The following is a 20,262-nucleotide window of genomic DNA, read 5'->3' as shown; positions in this document are numbered from 1 at the left end:
TGGTCCTCAAGGGCTACTTCTGTCTCTAGAAACCTGCTTTCGGCCAGCATTCCATTCAGGCAATGCCACGGGCAGCCCGAAGGCCCTTGTAAGGCGCGCGCCGTGGCCCCGCCCCCTTCCTTTTGGCCGGAACCGCCATCTTTCAGGTAGGGCCTGCGCGTGGCTCCCGGCGCCCGGCGTCCTACGGACTGTATTTCTAGCCTCGTGGTTGCTGAGGCCGTGCACTTCCCTCGTGGAGAAAACCTTTATCGTATCTAGAGCCTGTTGGCCTGCGTGGTTGGCCCGTAGCCTGCCAAATCTTGATCAGCGAGGGCGGTGTGGGGCCGTGCGGGGGGCTGATGGCCGGACTGCGGTGCTGCGGCCCTGTCGGGGGACGAGATAATCACCGGGTGGGGGTGAGACATTTGCGGTTAATCTGGCAAGAACTCGGCCTTGTGTCCCCGTAGCTTCAGTCCGGGGTCCTGGGCGCTCGCTTGGGGGACGGCGCGGCCTGCTGCCTTTCCGATGCCTTTGCAGTGTGGCGTTTCTACCCCAGCCGGCGGCAAAGCTCGTCAGGACTGTCGTGTAGAGTTCCGGGTCGCTGGGACGGGCATAAAACGGAGCGTTGGCTTCAGTTTCCAGTGACGGCTAGGAGTGTTTGAAGCCCGGTGGGAGGAAAACGGGGTGCCCCACTAGGTCGATATGAGTTAACCCGAGATCACTCTTAATTTAGTGCATGAAAATATTTTAGATCAAGCAGTTTGCGGGGCTTGGAGTGTGACCCACGCAGTGGCATTGTAGCAGCCTCGAGACTTGTTCAAACCCTTGTACCGTAAAAAGTTTGGCCTCAGTGTAGAGGAAGGGAAAGTAGTCCTTAAGAGTTCCATGCTGATAGGGGCGGTATCATTAACTAGCTCAGAATGTTAAAGGGATTCAGATGTCCTACTAAAAAGTTTGGAGGAAAAAGCCTTTAACCTACTTAATGGTAGCTTCTTCATTTGTCTAGTTTTTGGAGTAACAGCTACTACTGCAGGTAGCAAACTGCAAGTTTCACCTCGTGCAATGGGCCTTAGTTGGCACAGGTTTCTATTTAGTATGTGGTTTACTGATCTAAGCATTATTGGTTAGCACAATGAATATTGCTTTAGAAAAAAAGTATTGTAGGCTTCTTGGTGTCTAGTAGAGGAACATGGACTTGGATCAGGAATGAGTTGCATTTCTGGTTTTGCTGTGTAGTGAGTGGCTGTGCAAAATTAGTTGAGCAAAATGTCACACTAGGAACCTGGAACACGAATTTGTTGTTTATGTATAGGTTTGGGGAAATAAAACAGTATGTCCTTGCAAAGTAAGCATGCATTAGCTGAAACAATGGCTTCCTTGCCCCCAGTATTTATGGGAAGAGTGCTCTGCTGCAACCATTATAGAAGGATTGTTAAAGGGATGTTATTTTAGGATGCTGTCAAGTTAGACCTAACTGCTATACTTTGCCTTGTGCTGTGAGTAATTAATTTAGTGGCATTTCTGGTATTGAATGAAGATGGGTCAAAACCACGTTTGAAAACAAGTGGTTCTGTTGTGAATACTTGAAGATACATTTTTAGATAGTAAAGGTAGCTGCCTAATTACTATTGAGTAGTCTGCCAATGTGGTGTTTCCTTGTAAACAAATGAGCAGGTAATAATGATGTGAGTTTTGAAATTGTGATAGTGAAATAAATAATGTGAAAAACAGGTGTCTTAAAGGGAGCAGAGTAAATAGAACTTTACAATTTTATTAAAAAGATAAATGTCACCTTGATTTACTGTACTTTCTGTTTTTAGTAATTTGCCAAAATGACGAACACAAAGGGAAAGAGGAGAGGTACCCGATACATGTTCTCTAGGCCCTTCAGGAAACATGGTAAGTATTTTGATGTCCTTGAGCAAATATTGTGTACTTTTTTTTTTATTAAATGTTGCAATTTATATAACTAAAAAGCATGTCCATGGGATGAGTAGGGTGCATTTTGAATATAAAACTGAGACTATTAACTACCAATTCACACATAAATTTTGGGAAGGTTAAATGTTGCCTATTAGTCAGATGTAAAGTTAAATGTAATTTTTTTCCTTAAAGTTTGTCTTAATGCTAACAACCAACTTTTTGTTTTTATAGGAGTTGTTCCTTTGGCCACATACATGAGAATCTACAAGAAGGGTGATATTGTAGACATCAAGGTAAAAATTTCAGTTTGAGGAACTATCACTGGAAATTGGATTTAATCCAGTGTGTGATTGCATTTATTAATTTAATTTAAAGATTAAAGGAGTCTGCTTAGTGAGAGTTCAGAGAATTACTGTTTTTATGAAAACCCCAGTAGACGCTGTTCTATTGTAACTAGTATATAGTTGTATCCAGGCACTCTGGAACTTAATGATGATTGTCTTTTTGATTGCTTGAAGCAATGTGAAAAACACATTTCACCGGCTCTGAGAGTTCTTGAGTTGCCATTAAAGGAAATCTTTAAGTTATAGTTTGGAAGGAGAGGGGAATTAATTGCTAGAATAACATTTTTTTTCTAAACCAGGGAATGGGTACTGTTCAAAAAGGAATGCCCCACAAGTGTTACCATGGCAAAACTGGAAGGGTCTACAATGTTACCCAGCATGCTGTTGGCATTGTTGTGAACAAGCAAGTTAAGTAAGTAACAGTTCTTAATGGCTAATTAGTATTCCTACAAATACCCCCGTCACTTTGCCAAGGGGACTTATGTCTTCATTGGTCATTCAAGTGGGGCAAAGGAAGTGTCCTTTTAAAACTCATACAAACTTGAGTGTTTGTTTTGTAACCTGTCAGAGGAAACAAAATTAATTTACTGTGAGGTTGATTATTTTGGAGTTAGCATTTGTAGTTTTTGTAACATAAAGGACTTCATATGAGGCTGGTAATGTGGCTTAGCAGTAGAGTGCTTGCCTAGCATGCCCTGGGTTGGATTCCTCAACATCACATAAAAGCCCGGAAGTGGTGCTGTGGCCAGAGACAGTGCTCAGGCCCTGAGTTCAAGGCCCCAGGATGGTGGAAAAGGACTTAATGTATTTTAAATTTCATTAGTATCTTGGTTCTGGCTAAAATGCTAATTTGTGGGGCTTAACCCTGCTAAAGTAGTTATGTGCACTTGAAGACCTCTGCAGAATAATTGTCAGGAAGCCATATCATTGTTTTATAGATGTATCCCAGAAATGATAGGGTTAATTATTTTTTAATGGAGCTATTAAAAAGCCATTTTCTGCATTTCCGTGGTATTTTTGATAAGGCACTTAGAAGAATTTGTGTTCTCCCAGGGGCAAGATCCTTGCCAAGAGGATTAATGTGCGTATTGAGCATATTAAACACTCTAAGAGCCGAGACAGCTTCCTGAAACGAGTGAAGGAAAATGACCAGAAAAAGAAGGAAGCCAAAGAAAAAGGAACGTGGGTTCAACTGAAGCGCCAGGTGAGAGCTTGGCTTGGTATTTTTAAAAAAAGAATTGAATGTATCTTAACTGAGATTACATTTTGTTTTACATTTTTTTTTCAATAGCCTGCTCCACCCAGAGAAGCACACTTTGTGAGAACCAATGGAAAGGAGCCTGAACTATTGGAACCTATTCCCTATGAATTCATGGCCTAGAGATGTAAAAAAATAAAAGACCTCTGAACTATAAAAATGACTTTGAGTAGAAGCATGGTGTATATTCCCAAATCTATAAAGAAAACTTTGTCTCCCCATTCGTTGTTGTTATGTCTTTGCAATTTAATATTTTCCTTGGGGAAAAAAGTGAGACGGTTTCGTGTATATTAGGTAACACAATTGGGTTGGAAAAGGCCAGATACTTAAATATTGATGCAGGTTTTGAAATAGTCCCTCCTGGGTCCTCATTGGAAGAAGATGTATACAAATAAGTGGAGAAAGTTTAATAAATTGATGGACAGTAAGGGTCAGGAATTTGCCTTTGAAGCATACTGCCTAAAAGTACATGGGTTAATGCATGCCATTCTTTCTGTGTAAACCATAGAAAATGTTTATCTTTGTCTCAAAAGTTCCAAGATGAAGGAATGGTAGACTTGGTGTTTTGAAGACTTCATTCTGCCTTTCAAGGTAGTATCTTCTTGCATACCCCTCCCAATAGTACCTTACTTGGAGCTATTTACCTTCTACTGCTAAATATTTCATTGTAGCTACATGTTTTTCCCCTTGAGTAGTATTGCTGGAGAAAGCCTAGTGAATTATCTCTGGTGAATTCAAATGGGATGTACTGCTTTGTAATCCAGCAAATCTGGGATTGAATCTCAAGGGAATGCCTAAAATGGTAGTTAATAGTCTGGGGATATGGTTCATGTGGTAGAATGCTTGCCTAATGTTTAAGGCCTTGGGTACAATCCCTGTGCAAAGGAACCATGCCTGTAATCCCAGCACTGGGGCAGCTGAGACAGGAGGCCAAGACAATCATTAAATTTCTTACCACATCTTCAGTTAGCATTGCTTGATATTTCTGTCACATGTTGTGATTACAGCCTCAACTACATATCCCTTGCTAGATTTTATAATTCCTTTATTTACTGAATATCCTTCCTGAGGTTCCTTTCTATTCCTTGTTTGGGCTTAACTTCTCTGGTTGCTCAGTGTATTATTAGTTGCTTAGCCAATCTGACTTTGTTTCCATAATTGAAAGGGGAGTAATGAGATTTGATCAGAGTGTGTAGTAGTTGGCATGATCTCACATTCAGTGACTTCCAGCTTTTGTTTTCATAATCCCTGCTAATGAACTTCAGTTTTACTCCACAAGGAAAGCTATGTAGAGAAGTCATTTGGAAGTCTAAAATTGAGTCATGAGTCCAACAAGTGGAACTTGTAAATTAGATTGTAAAAATACATGTAGCCTATCTTTGGTGTATTCTCAACTAGCTATATGATTAAGCACTGTATGGAGTTGAAATCTCCCCCCACTTTTATTTTATTTTATTTTTTGGCCAGTCCTGGGGCTTGGACTCAGGGCCTGAGCACTGTCCCTGGTTTCTTTTTGCTCAAGGCTAGCACGGTGCCACTTCTGGCCGTTTTCTGTATATGTGGTACTGGAGAATTGAACCCAGGGCCTCATGTATACTAGGCAAGCACTCTTGCCACTAGGCCATATTCCCAGCCCTTCCCCCACTTTTTAAAAAGCAGCTTTTAACCTGTTTACATACACAGTAAAATAAGTCAGAAACTGAATTTTAAATGCACTAGGATACTTATTTAGCATTCACAGGGGAACATTTTTTACTCAGGCTGCTCACATTAGAAATCTGCATGTCTGGAGTGGCATCTGCTAGTTGTACACACCTTAACCATACCATCTGTCAGTCTTGTAATCTTTGGAGGTTTCTCAACAGTGGTTTCTATGCTGGTTTCTGTTAAGTTCTTTGGAAACCAGTGTAAGCAATGTAATAGAGCTAGAAGGAAAGGCTTAGGGCACAAAGTGATGTCAATATTAAAATAAGCATGTCTTCGGTCATGGTATTTGAGTTTACATTCGCTTATTGAGTAGATCATTTTCAACATAGTGTCTAGTGAGTAACTGCTGAATTTGTTCACCCTTTGTCCCTCCATTTCTGTGCCACTCCTTTGCCCTTCCAAAGACATAAGACAAAAAGAGAAACATTCATTTCCATTACCTGGATGCTTGCACTTCTACATGCCATGGAAACACTTACAATAATTCTGCTCTTGGAATTAATACTGCAGGAGCTTTATGTAGTAGAGCTGTCTGTAGTAGAGCCAGTCTATTTCCTGTTAGCAGGGTGAGTGGGATGGATGTACCTTAGATACAGCCAGGCCACCAGGCAGGACTAGCAGCTAACCAGTAGCATATAGGGCAGCTCTAGGCAGACCTGGAGCAGCATCCTAACTCGTCCTACCCCAACCTATCAGGCTGTTCTTTTCTGCTGTGGGTTTTTTTTTTTTTTTGGTTAGTCACGGAGCTTGAACTCTGCCTGGGCACTGTCCTTGAGCTCTTCAGCACAAGACTAGTGTTCTACCACTACACCACAGTGCCATTTCCAATTTTCTGGTGGTTACTTGGAGATAAATCTCATGGACTTTTCTGCCTGGGCTAGCTGAACCACAATTCTTAGATCTCAGCCTCCTGAGTTCCTAGGATTACAGGCATGAGCCACAAGAGCTTGGCTTATCAGGCTATATTTGACCAACATAGTGAATTGAAAATTGTACAGTTACATTTGTCTAAACCTTGATCTATCATATTTCAGCTGGGCATCAGTGTCTCATGCCTGTAATCCTAGCTACTCAGGAAACAGATCTGGGGATCACAGTTCAATGCCAACAACCCTGGGCAGGAAAGTCCATGAGACTTACCTCCAGTTAACCACCAGAAGATTGAGTGTTATCTCAATTATTAACTTCTCTGATGTGAATAAAGAGGAATGAAAGGCTTGGAGTCAAAAGGAGAGTTTACTTCTAAAATTCCTTCAGTATCTTCCCCATAAAAGACATACTTGCTTCTACGATAGTACTTTAACTTTTTTTCCCCCAGTACCTGGGTTTGACCTCAGGGCATTGTGCTCTCACTTGGTTGTGTGTGTGCGTGCGTGTGTGCATGTGCGCGCACTGATGATATTGGAACTTGGAATGGGTGGATCTCCTTTAGCTCTTTCAGGGCTAGCTACCTACCATTTGAGCTACACCTTCTAGTTTTGGCTTTTTGCTGGTGATGAGAGTCTTACAGACTTCTGCCAGGGTTGCCTTCAGATCACAACACCTCAGCCTCAGTAGTCAGCTCTCGGTGCTTTTTTTGCTTGTGGGTAGTGGCTGGTGCTCTACTACATGCCTCCAACCCAGCTTTTTACTGGTTAATTGGAGATGGAATCTTGGATTTTTCTGCCCGGGTTGCCTCCAAACCACATCATCCGGGTCCTAGTCACTAATGCCAAGCATGTTTTAACTTTAAACTTGTCTTCCCTACTGTGTCTGTGGCTTGGCCTTCAACTTTGCATTCCTGGTTGTTAGCATACAGTGCACTGAGGATCAATGAGAGGCCATCACTCTTAAAAAAAAAAAAAAATATATATATATATATATATATATATATATATATAGACATCTGTAATCTGTGCCTGTTCAGTCTTAACTAGTTAATGTTGTACTTTTTTAGAATTTTTCATGCACCATTTGTGCATGAGTAATTGAGATGATCAAATTAAATCACCTATGATAATTTAGAAAGATCCAAAGACCTCAGATATCCTTTTGTTCATCTCCTGTAAGTCATAACTCACTTGTTGCTTGATCAGTGACATGAAGATAGGAGACTAACATATAACTCCAATAAGTCCTTTGTGCTATTAAGGCCTGTGATTTTTTTTCTTGCCACCGCCTGGTAAAAAGCATTAGCTGATTTGGCAGAAAGAAAATGGAGTCACAAGGAAACTCAATTTCAGGAGGGCTGGTGAAGCCAGACATTTAGAAAAAGAGAAAGTAGTTTATAGGAACTTTTTTTTTTTTGCCAGTCTTAGAGCTTGAGCTCAGGACCTGGATGCGAGCACCTACCACTTGAGCCACATGACTTTTTGAGTAGTTTATTGGATATAAGAATATCACTGACTCCTGCCTGGGCTGGCTTCAAACTGATCCTCAGATCTCAGTCACCTGAGTAGCTAGGATTGCAGGTGCAAGCCACCATCACTTAGAAGAACTTTACAAAAGACATTCAACAAACAACTTTTCATTTGCTGTAATTTTCAAGAACATAATCATGGGCAATGCTATGAGTATACACAGTCTTTAAAGAACTCTTACACAGTTCTCAGTTAATGAAGCTCAACACGTAGCCCCGTGACTGTAATCTTAGCTACTCAAGAGGCTGAAATCTCAGGATCACAGCATGAAGCCAGTCTGGGCAGGAAAGCCCTTGAGACTCTTACCTCCAATTAACCACCAAAATCTGCAAGTGGAGCTGTGGCTTAAGTGCTAGAGTGCTAGCCTTGATTGAGCAAAGAAGCTAGAGGATAGTGCCAAACCCTGAGTTCACGTCCCAGTACTGGTATACCACACACACACACACACACACACACAGTATATATATGTCCCAGATTCTTTTAAGATGTTTTTAAGAGGTTTATCGACAGAATTCACCTACATAAAATCCACCCATTTAAAGTGTACAGCCAGTGAATTATATATACACAGATAGGTACAATTGTTAATCTGACTTTTCATTGCTGCAACAACCTCCTGAGAGAAAGTGTTTAAAGGAGGAAAGTTCCGGAGCCCTTCCCAAGCCTTGGACCAAATGAAATAAAGCTTTTTGCAGCAAAATAAATAAAAGGAAAGTTCATCTTGGGGGTTTAAGTGTAAGGTCATGGGCTCCATTGCTGTGGGGCTGTGGCAAGACAGGCAAAGGCTTCATTCAGCTCCTGCCTTCTTGAGGCTAGAATAGTCTGGGCCAGATTCTTGATTCATTTTGATAAATAGATTTTTTTTTTACTGGTTGTACTAGTTACCACCTCATCCTGTCATGCCTGAAAATACTTGCTTTAAGTAAGAACTAATTGCTTTCCTATACAGGCTTTGTTAATCTGGTGGGAGAAAATGTTAAATTTCTTTATTGTTGAGTTTGGTTTCAGATTCTGAACACTTCTCTGATTTCCTTTTATCTCCTTTGAAGCTTTTGTGGGATCTGTCTGTCTTTCTGACCTCTCAGTATTGAGTCCCTTTACACTCCAGGTGATATTTGATCTCCTGACTTTAAATATCATTTATATCCCAACAATGACCCTGGCCTACAAAACTCTACAGCATCTAGGCTGTGGCTACCTTTCTGACTTCCCCTTGTACCATTTCCAGCCCCAAAGTTGATTACACTTGGCCTCTTTGCTGTGTCTTTGATATGCCAAGCACAACTTGCTTCAGAGCTTTTGTGCTTGATGTTTCCACTCTGGCAACAGGAAACATTCTTCATGGTGTGGGTTTTTATATTCAAACTCTTTTCAAAGTGTGTCAAGACGGGGCTGGGAATATGGCCTAGTGGCAACAGTGCTTGCCTCGTATACTTGAGGCCCTGGGTTCAATTCCCCAGCACCACATGTAGAGAAAACGGCCAGAAGTGGCACTGTTGCTCAAGTGGCAGAGTGCTAGCCTTGAGCAAAAGAAGCCAGGGACAGTGCTCAGTCCCTGAGTCCAAGCCCAGGACTGGCCAAAAAGAAAAAAAAAAGAACTCGAAGTGTGTCAAGACTATCTCTTAGCTGGTGATATTGGCTCATGCTTGTAATCCTAGCTACTCAAGAACCTGAGATTTGAAGATCCAGGTTTGAAGTCAGCCCAGACGGAAAAATCCATAAGACTTATTTCCAATTAAGCAACAAAACCTTGGAAGTGTGGCTCAGGTACACACACACACACACACACAACACGCATGCACAGTAACATAAAACTGGCTGGAGTGGGGGGAGGGGAAGAGTTAAAAGACCTAAATTGTTGTGCCAAGTCGCAAGACCACCCCGAAGAAGACCACCGAGATTCAGACACTCCGAAATGCAAAAGCAAGGCAAGGCTTTATTTAACGAGCTGCCAACTCGGGCCTCGTCCTACCCACCGACACAGCGGAGGTTAGGAGGAAGCCCCGAGCTGTGATTACACAGGGCTTATAAAGGCAAAGAACAAGGTTACAACAATCAGCTGTGCAAGCAAGATTAGAACACAGGTACAAATCTGATCGGCTCAGGGTTCGATTCTAAAATGGGGTTCACGTGGTGGGGCCTGACTTCAAAGTCTGGCACCTCATTTCCCCCTTTTTCTTTTTGGTACCTTGGGAGCCAATCATGGCTCCATTCTGTCCATTTCAATGGCTTGCATGTCTAGGGGATGATATAGAGGTAAGGCATGGGCCAGTAGGGCCCAAAGTAGTATCCGAAAATAACTCTGGTCCCTCGGTTTTAAAGGGGGGCTGATGGGTGAAGATCATCCATCTTCTGTAACTTCTTCAGGCTGACTCAGGGGCGTTGACCTCACCCAGCCAGGAACCTATAACCCTAGTTTACTTTACCAAGGGACTGCAGGATTCACCTCACTTTGGAGTGAGCTGCCAAAATAACACTAGCCAGGGTAGTAAGGAAAGAAGGCAAAAAAAATTATAATATTCAGCCTAACTTTCTTTTCTTGAGGCGAAGGCGAAGCGGCTGAGTTGGGTGCTTGGAGACCTCCCATGTTCCACCACGGTAGTTGTCATCCAGGGCAAAGGGGTCAGCTGGCCTGGCGTGGAAGCAATGAACCCAAGTGGCGATGCCGTCTAGGGTTCCTTCCACCGTGGTTCTTAGGATTTCAGTCCCCTGGTCTGAATAAATTGGGGGTAGGGACAAAAGCAGAATCATATCTTTTAGAGTCCAATTCATTTTCTCTACCTGTCCTGCACTCAGGGGTCTATAAGCACAATGCAATTTCCAATCCGTCCCCAGTGCAGTGGCTATTCCCTGACTTACTTTTGAGACGAAGGCCGGTCCGTTGTCTGACCCAATGGTGGATGGGAAGCCATACCTGGGTAGGATTTCTTCCAGGATCTTCTTAGCCACTACATTCGCAGACTCATGCTTTGTTGGATAGGCTTCAACCCATCCTGAAAAGGTGTCTACAAAAACTAGCAAATATTTGTAATTTCTGTGAAATCTACTTCCCAATACACACCTGGCCTATTCCCACAGAGGCGAGCTCCTTTAGTAATCTGTTGATTGGGGGCATTGGCAAGCTGACAGGCCTTTAACAGATCTCAATAAGGACACAATCTCAGGTCTACAAGCTTTCTTTCCTAAACAGATGTATCAACTTAAAATTCTTACTGCCAGTCAGGGCTTTGAGTAAATGCGGGGGGTGAGATTTTAATCTATCCTCTCATTTAACAAACTTACCCTTACCAACCACTCTCACATATGACTGGTAAATTCCTGCCCAGTAGACAGACATGGGCATTGGAAAGGCATGCTTATGAACTATTCTTCTAGGACTTCCCGGCTTTAACTTTTGAAAGGCCAACAGTAGTGACTCTAGGATCTGACACCATCTCTGCCATCCAAGCAGTGGCTTACTGCCTCTGGATGCTCCATCACTTTTGTCCCAGGAGGAGTGACTTTCGACTTGGACTCAGGGCCTGAGTGCTGTCCCTCAGCTCTCCAGCTCAAGACTAGCACCGTACCACTTTTGAGCTCCGCACCACTCCGTTCCCAGCACTCTGCTGGCTGATTAGAGACAAGTCTCTCACAGGGACCTTTCTTTGCCCGGGCTGGCTTCGAACCGCAGATTCAGATCAATGAGTCTTATAAGGGGCCACTTTACTCCAATTATAAGCAACAAGGTGGTCCACACAGAAGTAGTTTTTAAGCATGCTCTCTTACCTGGAACTTATTAAGGGTCAGTATTAGATCTTGACAAACTTGTAGGAATCACCTGTGCTTCTCTGTGGGCCTGCTGGAAACTGTTACAAAAAACCTACAAAGAAGCTGGAATGGCAATTAAACATTTTGGTAGCCATAATTCTCCTTTTCTCACTTTGCAATAATTATTTAGGACAATTTTACTTCCAAATTTCTTATCTAGAAATGTATTCTTGATTTCTAAAGCCTTTCTAACACTAACACAACACTTTAGCTTTTATCTGCATCGGAAAAACTGAAGCTCACAGGCAATCTGAAACCAGGTGCCACCCTTTGCTTACGTGCTGCTTGTTTTAAAAGAGCCTCTTTTTTTTTTCTTCAGTCCCAGTTACTGCATGGCATGAAGACCTTTGAATTTAAACTTAGTTTTGCATCATACTGCAGTCTTGAACATATTCACACTCACACATGCACACACACATACATTTTCAAAAGATCTTAAAGCGCGCTGAATAAGCATCGGCCGTACATTTTAAGACAAAAACCTTTAACAAATGATTTTAGCATTCTCCAGCCTCATTTCCCAGGGCTTGATAGTTTTAGTAAAACATTTTTAGTCTTAGTAAAACATTTTAGCGCACCAAACAATTTTCTGCTTAAGAAGGCTGGGTGGGGGTCCCCTAGAGTTCTTTTTTTGCAGACATTCTCACTGATTGACTGATTGTGGGCTGTCACCTGTACATCTTTCCAGTGAGCTAAAGTCAAGTCCAGGGGAGTGGAAGGAACGTTCCCCATCATCCGTTTGTCAGTCAGGCACAGTGCAAGAAAAAAACACACAAAAATGATCTCCTTAACCTCCCTCCAGTGAGCTAGGATCAAGTCTAGGGGGCTAGATGGAGGTCCTCAGAACGTTATCTATAGCTCTGATCAGATGTTCAGTCCAAAAGGCTACAAGAAACAAACAATTAATACAAAAGGAGGAAAACACACAGGCCTAAGAAAAGCTACGAGTTGGAGATCTCCCAAGCTGGGCCACAACCTCCTACAAGGGTGCAGAAGGAATGGACCCGAGTTGGCCCACAACCTCCTGTAAGAAGGAGTGGACCCGAGTTGGCCCACAACCTCCTGCCAGATAAGCAGAAGGAGCAGACCCAAGTACAAGGTGGGCGGGTTGAGTCTCATTTAGGAGGCCCTCCTGGTCAGTTCCGGCCAAAAACCAAACTGACTCGCGCCCTACAAGTATAAGCAAAAGCAAAACAGACAGACAAATTACAGGACAAGACAAATGAACAGCGCTGTTTTCTTACCTTCAGAGTCTGGGATCTCGGGGTCTCTGGGGCTATCCCGGACGAGCCCCCAAATGTTGTGCCAAGTCGCAAGACCACCCCGAAGAAGACCACCGAGATTCAGACACTCCGAAATGCAAAAGCAAGGCAAGGCTTTATTTAACGAGCTGCCAACTCGGGCCTCGTCCTACCCACCGACACAGCGGAGGTTAGGAGGAAGCCCCGAGCTGTGATTACACAGGGCTTATAAAGGCAAAGAACAAGGTTACAACAATCAGCTGTGCAAGCAAGATTAGAACACAGGTACAAATCTGATTGGCTCAGGGTTCGATTCTAAAATGGGGTTCACGTGGTGGGGCCTGACTTCAAAGTCTGGCACCTCAAATAAACAACAAGACTAAAGATTTCAAGTTGCTTAAAGGAGCACAGAGGGAGACTGGTTGACCAGGCTCTTGGTTTTTTTGTTGTTGTTGTTGTTTGCTTGCTTTTGTTGGGAATGAGAATCTTAAAATTCGTATTTTTTATTCAGAAGCATAGCAATGTATTGTGAATTAGAAGTTTGTGCTCTTGTTTCCTGTCACCTTTTTCTTTTTGTGTGCTGATTTTGAGGTTTGAACTTAGGATCTCAGGCTCAGCTTTTTTTGCAAACAGCTGGTGCTCTACTTCTTGAGCCATACGTCTAGTCTGGCATTTCTGGTTAATTGAAGATGGAATCTTGAAGGCTTTTTATCTGCTTAAGCTGGCTTTGAACCACAATTCTCAGATCTCAGCCTCTTGAGTAGCAACGATTACTGGCATGAACCATAACAACAATTTCTGTCATTTTCTTGATGCACTGATTATTTTTGGTCTCTGGTGTCCTGGCCCAATTCCACTTGCCACTTCCTGTACTTCAGCCTACAGACTTGGAAAACTTAACAAATTAACCATTCTTTCTTCCTGGTCTCTTTCATACATAAATTTCCTGGTCGCCCACTGTAAATCTGGCTTCCGCCTCCACCACACTGATCAACTCTATGCTCAAAGGTTGCCAGAAAACTTGCTAGTTAACAAATTTAGAGGCCTCTTTCCAGTTTAATATTTATCTCCCTAATATTTGGCTGGGCCATCCAATTTCTTCTATCCCAGAAGCTTCTGCCATCTTTACTAGGATTATTTTACTTACCAGGCTCTTTGTTGATGTCCCAGATTTGTGCTGTCTTTGTAAGTTCTTCCTAGGTGACACAAGCCAGCAGGGTTTTTGTTGTTTTTTACTGGTCCTGGGGCTTGAACTCAGAGCCTGGGCTCTGTCCCTGAGCACCTGTGCTCAAGACTAGAACTCTGTGGAGCCACAGCACCACTTCTGGCTTTTTCTGTTTATGTGGTACTGAAGAATCAAACACAGAACTTTATGCATGCTAGGCAAGCACTCTACCACTAAGCCACTTTCCCAGCCCAGCAGTTCTTAAAGTATGGTCCCCTAGCCCTAACATCAGTAGTCTCTGGGAGTTTAGTTAAAAAAAGGAAAAAAAAAAGCAGACCTACTAAATTTGAAATCCTAGAGTTAAGACCCAGTACCATGTTTTGTTTTTTTTTTGTTTTGTTTTGTTTTTTTGCCAGTCCTGGGCCTTGGACTCAGGGTCTGAGCACTGTACCTGGCTTCTTTTTGCTCAAGGCTAGCACTCTACCACTTGAGCCACAGCGCCACTTCTGGCCATTTTCTATATGTGTGGTGCTGAGGAATCGAACCCAGGGCTTCATGTATATGAGGCAAGCACTTTGCCACCCCCAGCACCATGTTTAATAAACTCTGAGTAGTTAAGACACATGCTCAAGTTTGAGAACCTCTAGTCTTTAGCCTCTAGTGCTCTAGATAATTGAATTGCAAAGCTCACATTCTCTGAAGTTCCAGATGTGTATTTCAAGCTCTCTTTGGGCAGCTCCACATGGAAATACACAGATTTATTTAGAAGGTTGAATAGGTGGAGAGATGAATTAAATGGAAACTTCTTAACTTTGAGCATTGTGTGTGCTGATTAAATTATGTGCTGTCTGGCTGGGAATGTGACTTAGCAGTAGAATGCTTGGCCTAGCATGCAGGAAGCCCTGGATTCCATTCCTCAGTACTGTATAAACATAAGAAGCCGGAAGTGGCGCTGTGGCTCAAGTGGTAGAGTGTTATTCTTTTTTTTTTGCCAGTCCTGGAGCTTGAACTCAGGGCCTGAGCACTGTCCCTGGCTTCTTTTTTTTTTTTTTTGCTCAAGACTGGCACTCTGCCACCTGAGCCACAGCGTCACTTCTGGCCTTTTCTATATATGTGGTGCTGAGGAATCGAACCCAGGGCTTCATGTGTACGAGGCAAGCACTCTTGCCACTAGGCCATATTCCCAGCCCCTAGAGTGTTATTCTTTTCTTTTTTCTTTCTTTCTTTTTTTTTTTTTTTTTTTTTTTGCCAGTCCTGGGCCTTGGACTCAGGGCCTGAGCACTGTCCCTGGCTTCCTTTTGCTCAAGGCTAGCACTCTGCCACTTGAGCCACAGTGCCACTTCTGGCCATTTTCTGTATATGTGGTACTGGGGAATTGAACCCAGGGCTTCATGTATACGAGGCAAGCTCTCTTGCCACTAGGCCATATTCCCAGCCTAGAGTGTTATTCTTGAGCAAAAGAAAGCTCAGGGACAGTGCCCAGGCCCCGAGTTCAAGCCCTAGGATGGCAAATAAGTAGATAAATAAACTATGTGCTGTCTTGAAATGTAGGTTCTTTAAGACAATGAGCAACCACTGCATTTGCAAATTTATAAATTTCCCTTTTCATACAATAACCTTTCCTTAAACTGTTCAGTGAGTCTGAAGAAGAGTATTCTAACTTTAAAACTTTTTATCCTAGCCAGGTACCCTAGCCCATACCTGTAATCCTAGCTACTCCAGGAGGCTGGGATCTGAGACTCTTATCTCTAGTTAAGCTCCAAAAAAGCCATAGTGGAGCTTTGGGTTGGGGATAGGGGGATGCTCAGGGGTACCTAGGTCCTGAGTTCAAGAACAGGACAACAAACCCCCAAACTCTCCATTCTGTTCTCTTTGCCTACACGGGATTGAACTCAGCCCTGCGTATTAACCCTTGCCTTTTTTTTTTTTTTTGCTCAAGGCTGGTATTATACCACTTGAGCTACACCTTCATTTCTGGCGTTTTGCTGGTAGTTGGAGATAAGAGTCCTATGGTCTTTCCTGCTTGAGCTGGCTTTCAACTGCGATCCTCAAATCTCTAGCCTCAGTAGATAGGATTATAAAGGCATGAACTACCAGCACCTGGCCTCCATCCTATCTTTTAGTGAGAGCTGTAGTTTTGAGACTACATGGCCTGTTAGACATTAAATGTGTCTCTTCTAATATAGCCAGACGTTTTCTAAGGCTTTTTGTCTTTGTTCAGTTAAACTTAATCCCCAAATCATACTGTTTTTGAAAATTTCCTTTATGTTAGCAAAAGAAAAGAAACCATTCAAGTTCATATATCTTCCATATTCCCATCCTCCTTTCTATTAGTACTATTAGAATTTTCTTTGTACTAGGATAGAAACAAATGCTAATGTATCATATATACTAAACTTTAACAATAAAGTGGTTAGAACATAAACGAAGTAGATTTGCAATATATTTTTTCTCAGTACAAGAGAAATAATTGGCACCTGGATTTGATTTACTTGGAATATGAGTATTTGTACCATATTTCTTCATGCATAGCCCCCCTTAAAGGAGAGAACTAGCATTTTTTGCATGCAGAGAACCCAGAATCTGCGGGACAGGTTGCTGGCATATGAATAATGATGGAGAGGCAACATGTGCACCTGTTCTGCTGAGCTCCCATGTGTACAGAGGAGTGAATCAGCAGCCAGGTGAAGTCTGCATTGTGATTCTTTGTTTGGTTTTGTTTTTGTTGCCAGTCCTGGGGACTTAGCTCAGGGCCTCAGCACTGTCCCTGGCTTCTTTTTGCTCAAGGCTAGCACTCTGCCACTTGAGCCACAGCGCCACTTCCAGCTTTTTCTATATATGCAGTGCTGAGGAATGGAACCCAGAGCTTCATGTATACGAGGCGAGCACTTTACCACTAGGCCATATTCACAGCCCTTGCATTGTGATTCTTTCCAAACGGTCAAGTGTGTGGTGAGGGAGCACCTGATAGGCCATCTCATCACACAGAGCTACCAGTGGAAGAGCCAGGGAAATGGTTCTCCCTCCTACTCTTCCAGCGACATTGGAATTTATGGGAATTATTTAACTTGGGAAAGAAGTCCAGTGGGAACTTTTCAGGGCTGTAAAATGAGGTGATGACTCAAGAGAAGATACAAATGTATTTTAATTTTTGCTTCCTTCCTGAGACGGGAGAGACTTCCTCTTGGGAGATGAGTAAAATAAACAGCTCATATGGTCCTTGAGCATAAAGACCATATCTTGCTTGTGTGTGTGTGTGTGTGTGTGTGTGTGTGTGTGTGTGTGTGTGTGTGTGTGTGTGTGTGCTGATACTGAGGCTTGAATTCAGGGCCTAAGTGCTGTCCCTTAGCTTTTTTGCTTAAGGCCAGAACTTGTATCACTTGAGCCACAGATCCACTTCTAGATTTTTGGTGGTTAATTGAAGAGAAGACTCTCTTGGATTTTTTTTTTTTTTTCTGGACCACAATCCTCAGATCTCAGCCTCCTGAGTAGTTAGAATTACAAACATACGCCACAAACACTCCACATTGTTCCTCTGATTTCTTAGTCCTTTTCTGATTGCTTTTGTCCTAACCCCTCAGGCTTCCAATTATCAAATGCTACTCAGAACTAGCTCATTCCTCCCTATAGGTTTCTCTGAAAACTCTTCTTCCATCAGTGTACTTTTTCCTGTTGCAGCCTCACTATCTCACACTGCCTAGCATTGTCCTTATTGATCTGGCCAGAGTGTTCATCCTGCCCCCCAACCCCCACTGCTGGAAAGATGTGCAGTCTGCAGGCATGGAGTCTCCACTACTGAATGGCTCCACTCTGAATGGCTCAGGTAAGTTACTATGCCTGTATGAACCTTAATTTAGATGTTTTCTACCTGCTTCATAATTAATAAAGATGTAACCACTACAAATTAAATAAGATAGGGCTAGGAATATAGCTCAGTGGTAGAGCATTTGCCTAGCTAGCTCTTAACCTTCAACACTACAAAGAAAAAAAAGAGAAAGAAATTATAAGATAATATTTGACAATATTATCAGGAATGCAACTTATGGTTGGGTACTAATGGCTCCTGCCTCTAATCTAAGCTACTCAGGAGGCTGAGTTCTGAGGACCAAGGTACTGTCGCATAGCAGAAAAGTCAGTGAGACTCTTTTCCTCTAATTAACTAGGAAAAACCAGGAAGTGGAGGTGTGGCTTAAGTGGTAGAGTACCAGTCTTGAGCAAAAAGCCAAGAGAAATCATGAGGCTCTGAGTTCAAGCCCTACTACTGATACACACAAAAAAAATTGTAAAATTTATAAATGATAATGGATTTCATTAATTCTGCCACTGTGGGATGTCTGGAAAGGCATGCAGAACGGTCTGATACTTTGTTTTCTCAGTAAATGTTTGATTATAAAGTTAGCTGTTCTTTGTGTCTGAACTAGCATTTATCAAAGAGCCTTGTGGAGAATGTAGTTTCATTATTTTAACTGTCTAGTTGAAGGAATGTAGTGATCTTCACTGTTGTAATCACTTTCAACATGCCATGTGAAACCGTAGCTTCTATTGTTGATGATCCTCTTGTATCCCCTTCCTGTGGTTGTACCTGCACTATCACTGTATCTCATCTGAGTACACTGGATACTGTATATACTGGTATTAGAATTAGGGAAGTGAAAGGGAATATCAAAATCGAGAGACAAAGGATAAAAAGACAAATGACACCAAAAGCAATACTTGCAGAACCATTTGGTGTAAACCAACTCAACAACTCATGGGGGGAGAGGGAAAAGGAGGAGTGAGGGAGGAGGTAACAAACAGTACAAGAAATGTACCCAAGGCCTAACATGGAACTGTAACCTCTCTGTACATCACTTTGACAATAAATAAGAAAAAAAAAGAATAAGGAAAAAAAAGAAAAAAAGAAAAGAATATAGTGATCTTATAGACAGCAGAAGTATAATTTTTTTTGGAGGGGGATGCTGGTCCTGAGGCTTGAACTCAGGGCCTAGGTGCTGTCCTTGAGCTTTTGTGCTCAAGGGTAGCACTCTACCACATGAGCCACAGTTCCACTTCCAGCTTTCTGGTGGTGCACTGGAAGTAAGAATCTCACAGACTTTCCTGCTAAAACTGGCTTCTAACCACAATCCTTAGATCTCAGCCTCCTAAGTAGCTAGGATTACAGGTGTGAGCCCCTGGCACCTGACGAGCAGCATGATTCTTATTCTGGAAAGAGTACTTTAAAGGGAGTCTCAGAGGACCCAGTGACCACAGTGTTTAAGAACTTAGAATAAAGTGCCAGTAGCTCATGCCTGGGATCCCACCTAATCAGGTGGATAAGATCTGAAGACTGCAAGTTCAAAGCCAGCCTGGGCAGAAAAGCCCAGAAAACTCATCTCCAATTAACCACCAAATAGCTGGAAGTATAGCTGTGGCTCAAGTGGTAGAGTACCAGCCTTGAGCGAATTAAAGCTAAACAACAGTGAGTGCCCAAATCCTGAGCTCAAGCCCTAGTACTGGGGGGGGGGGGGGAAGGGAGGGGACAAAAAAGACTTGGAATATAGCTGACACTGGGTTATGAATGATGGGTGGAGGAACTGTTCATGAACTAGAAGAGGCCCTATGGTAAATTCTGTGTGAGGGCTAGAATTCAAGCTCTTATCTCTTATTTGGCTAGTAAAGAGTTAATAATGTCCCTACATATGCTGTTATTTGCTATTACCAAATCCTGCCCTTCATACTCATTCCAAACACCCACAGATTTGTACATCTGTATCTATGCCTACGCATTTCTATTATCTTCTTAAAACCATTTCAGTATGCCTCTGTTAAATTGGTTGTGCCACCTTTTTTTTTTTTTTATAATCCTGGACACAAAGAAATCTAAAACAAAATAGCAGAACATAAGCAGCAACAATTTAGGCAAGGCTATTTATAATCTCCCAGTTCAGTGGCTCATTGTCTTCACTAAAAGGTCACTGATTATCTTGTATATTTGTAAATGCAACGAACCTTTCCAAGGAGAATGGAATAACATTTTGAGCTCTTCTAAGCAAGGTACAATGTAAATGCAAAATGGAACATAATTATTACTGGAAGATAACTGTCTTACAACTTGGATGGCCTTAAACTAAATGATCTTATTCTACTCACAGAGAGTGAGTTGAAAAAATAGGCTCAAGATTCAACCAGGAAAAGTGTTGTTTCCACACAGGAAAGTGAAGGGAGTGTGGCAGATGCCATTGGCTGCCCAACAGCAACCATTCTCCCCTCTATTTCATATTTTTCCTAGGGGAAGCACTGTGTCCAGCCCCAGGGAGGAGTCATGATCATCTAAACAAGTCCTAGCAGGGGCTGGGAATGTGGCTTAGCGGTAGAGTGCATGAAGCCCTGGCTTCGATTCCTCAGCACCAAAGGAGAAGGAGAAGACAGGGACAGTGCTCATGCTTTGAGTTCAAGCCCC

At 42.6% G+C, this 20,262-nt stretch overlaps 1 protein-coding gene and 2 non-coding genes across 3 annotated transcripts; all 3 read left to right on the top strand.

Moving 5' to 3' along the window:
* The first annotated feature begins 3 nt into the window (after positions 1 to 3).
* Rpl21 (ribosomal protein L21) lies at positions 4 to 3,727 on the top strand. The gene is made up of 6 exons (XM_048341604.1): positions 4 to 146; positions 1,800 to 1,878; positions 2,134 to 2,195; positions 2,546 to 2,658; positions 3,300 to 3,450; positions 3,538 to 3,727. Exons 2-6 carry the CDS (start codon positions 1,812 to 1,814, stop codon positions 3,625 to 3,627), a joined length of 483 nt encoding a protein of 160 aa, XP_048197561.1. The 5' UTR covers positions 4 to 146; positions 1,800 to 1,811; the 3' UTR covers positions 3,628 to 3,727.
* Positions 2,386 to 2,456, top strand: LOC125349774. The gene has a single exon (XR_007210586.1). It is a non-coding gene; the product is annotated as a small nucleolar RNA SNORD102 (small nucleolar RNA).
* On the top strand, positions 2,698 to 2,825 carry LOC125349793. Its single transcript, XR_007210599.1, has one exon. It is a non-coding gene; the product is annotated as a small nucleolar RNA SNORA27 (small nucleolar RNA).
* Positions 3,728 to 20,262: the final 16,535 nt, after the last annotated feature.

This window comes from Perognathus longimembris, chromosome 3 (assembly GCF_023159225.1).
Source record: "Perognathus longimembris pacificus isolate PPM17 chromosome 3, ASM2315922v1, whole genome shotgun sequence".
In the NCBI taxonomy this organism is placed as follows: Eukaryota; Metazoa; Chordata; class Mammalia; order Rodentia; family Heteromyidae; genus Perognathus; species Perognathus longimembris.
This window is presented reverse-complemented; position numbering and strand designations above follow the sequence as displayed.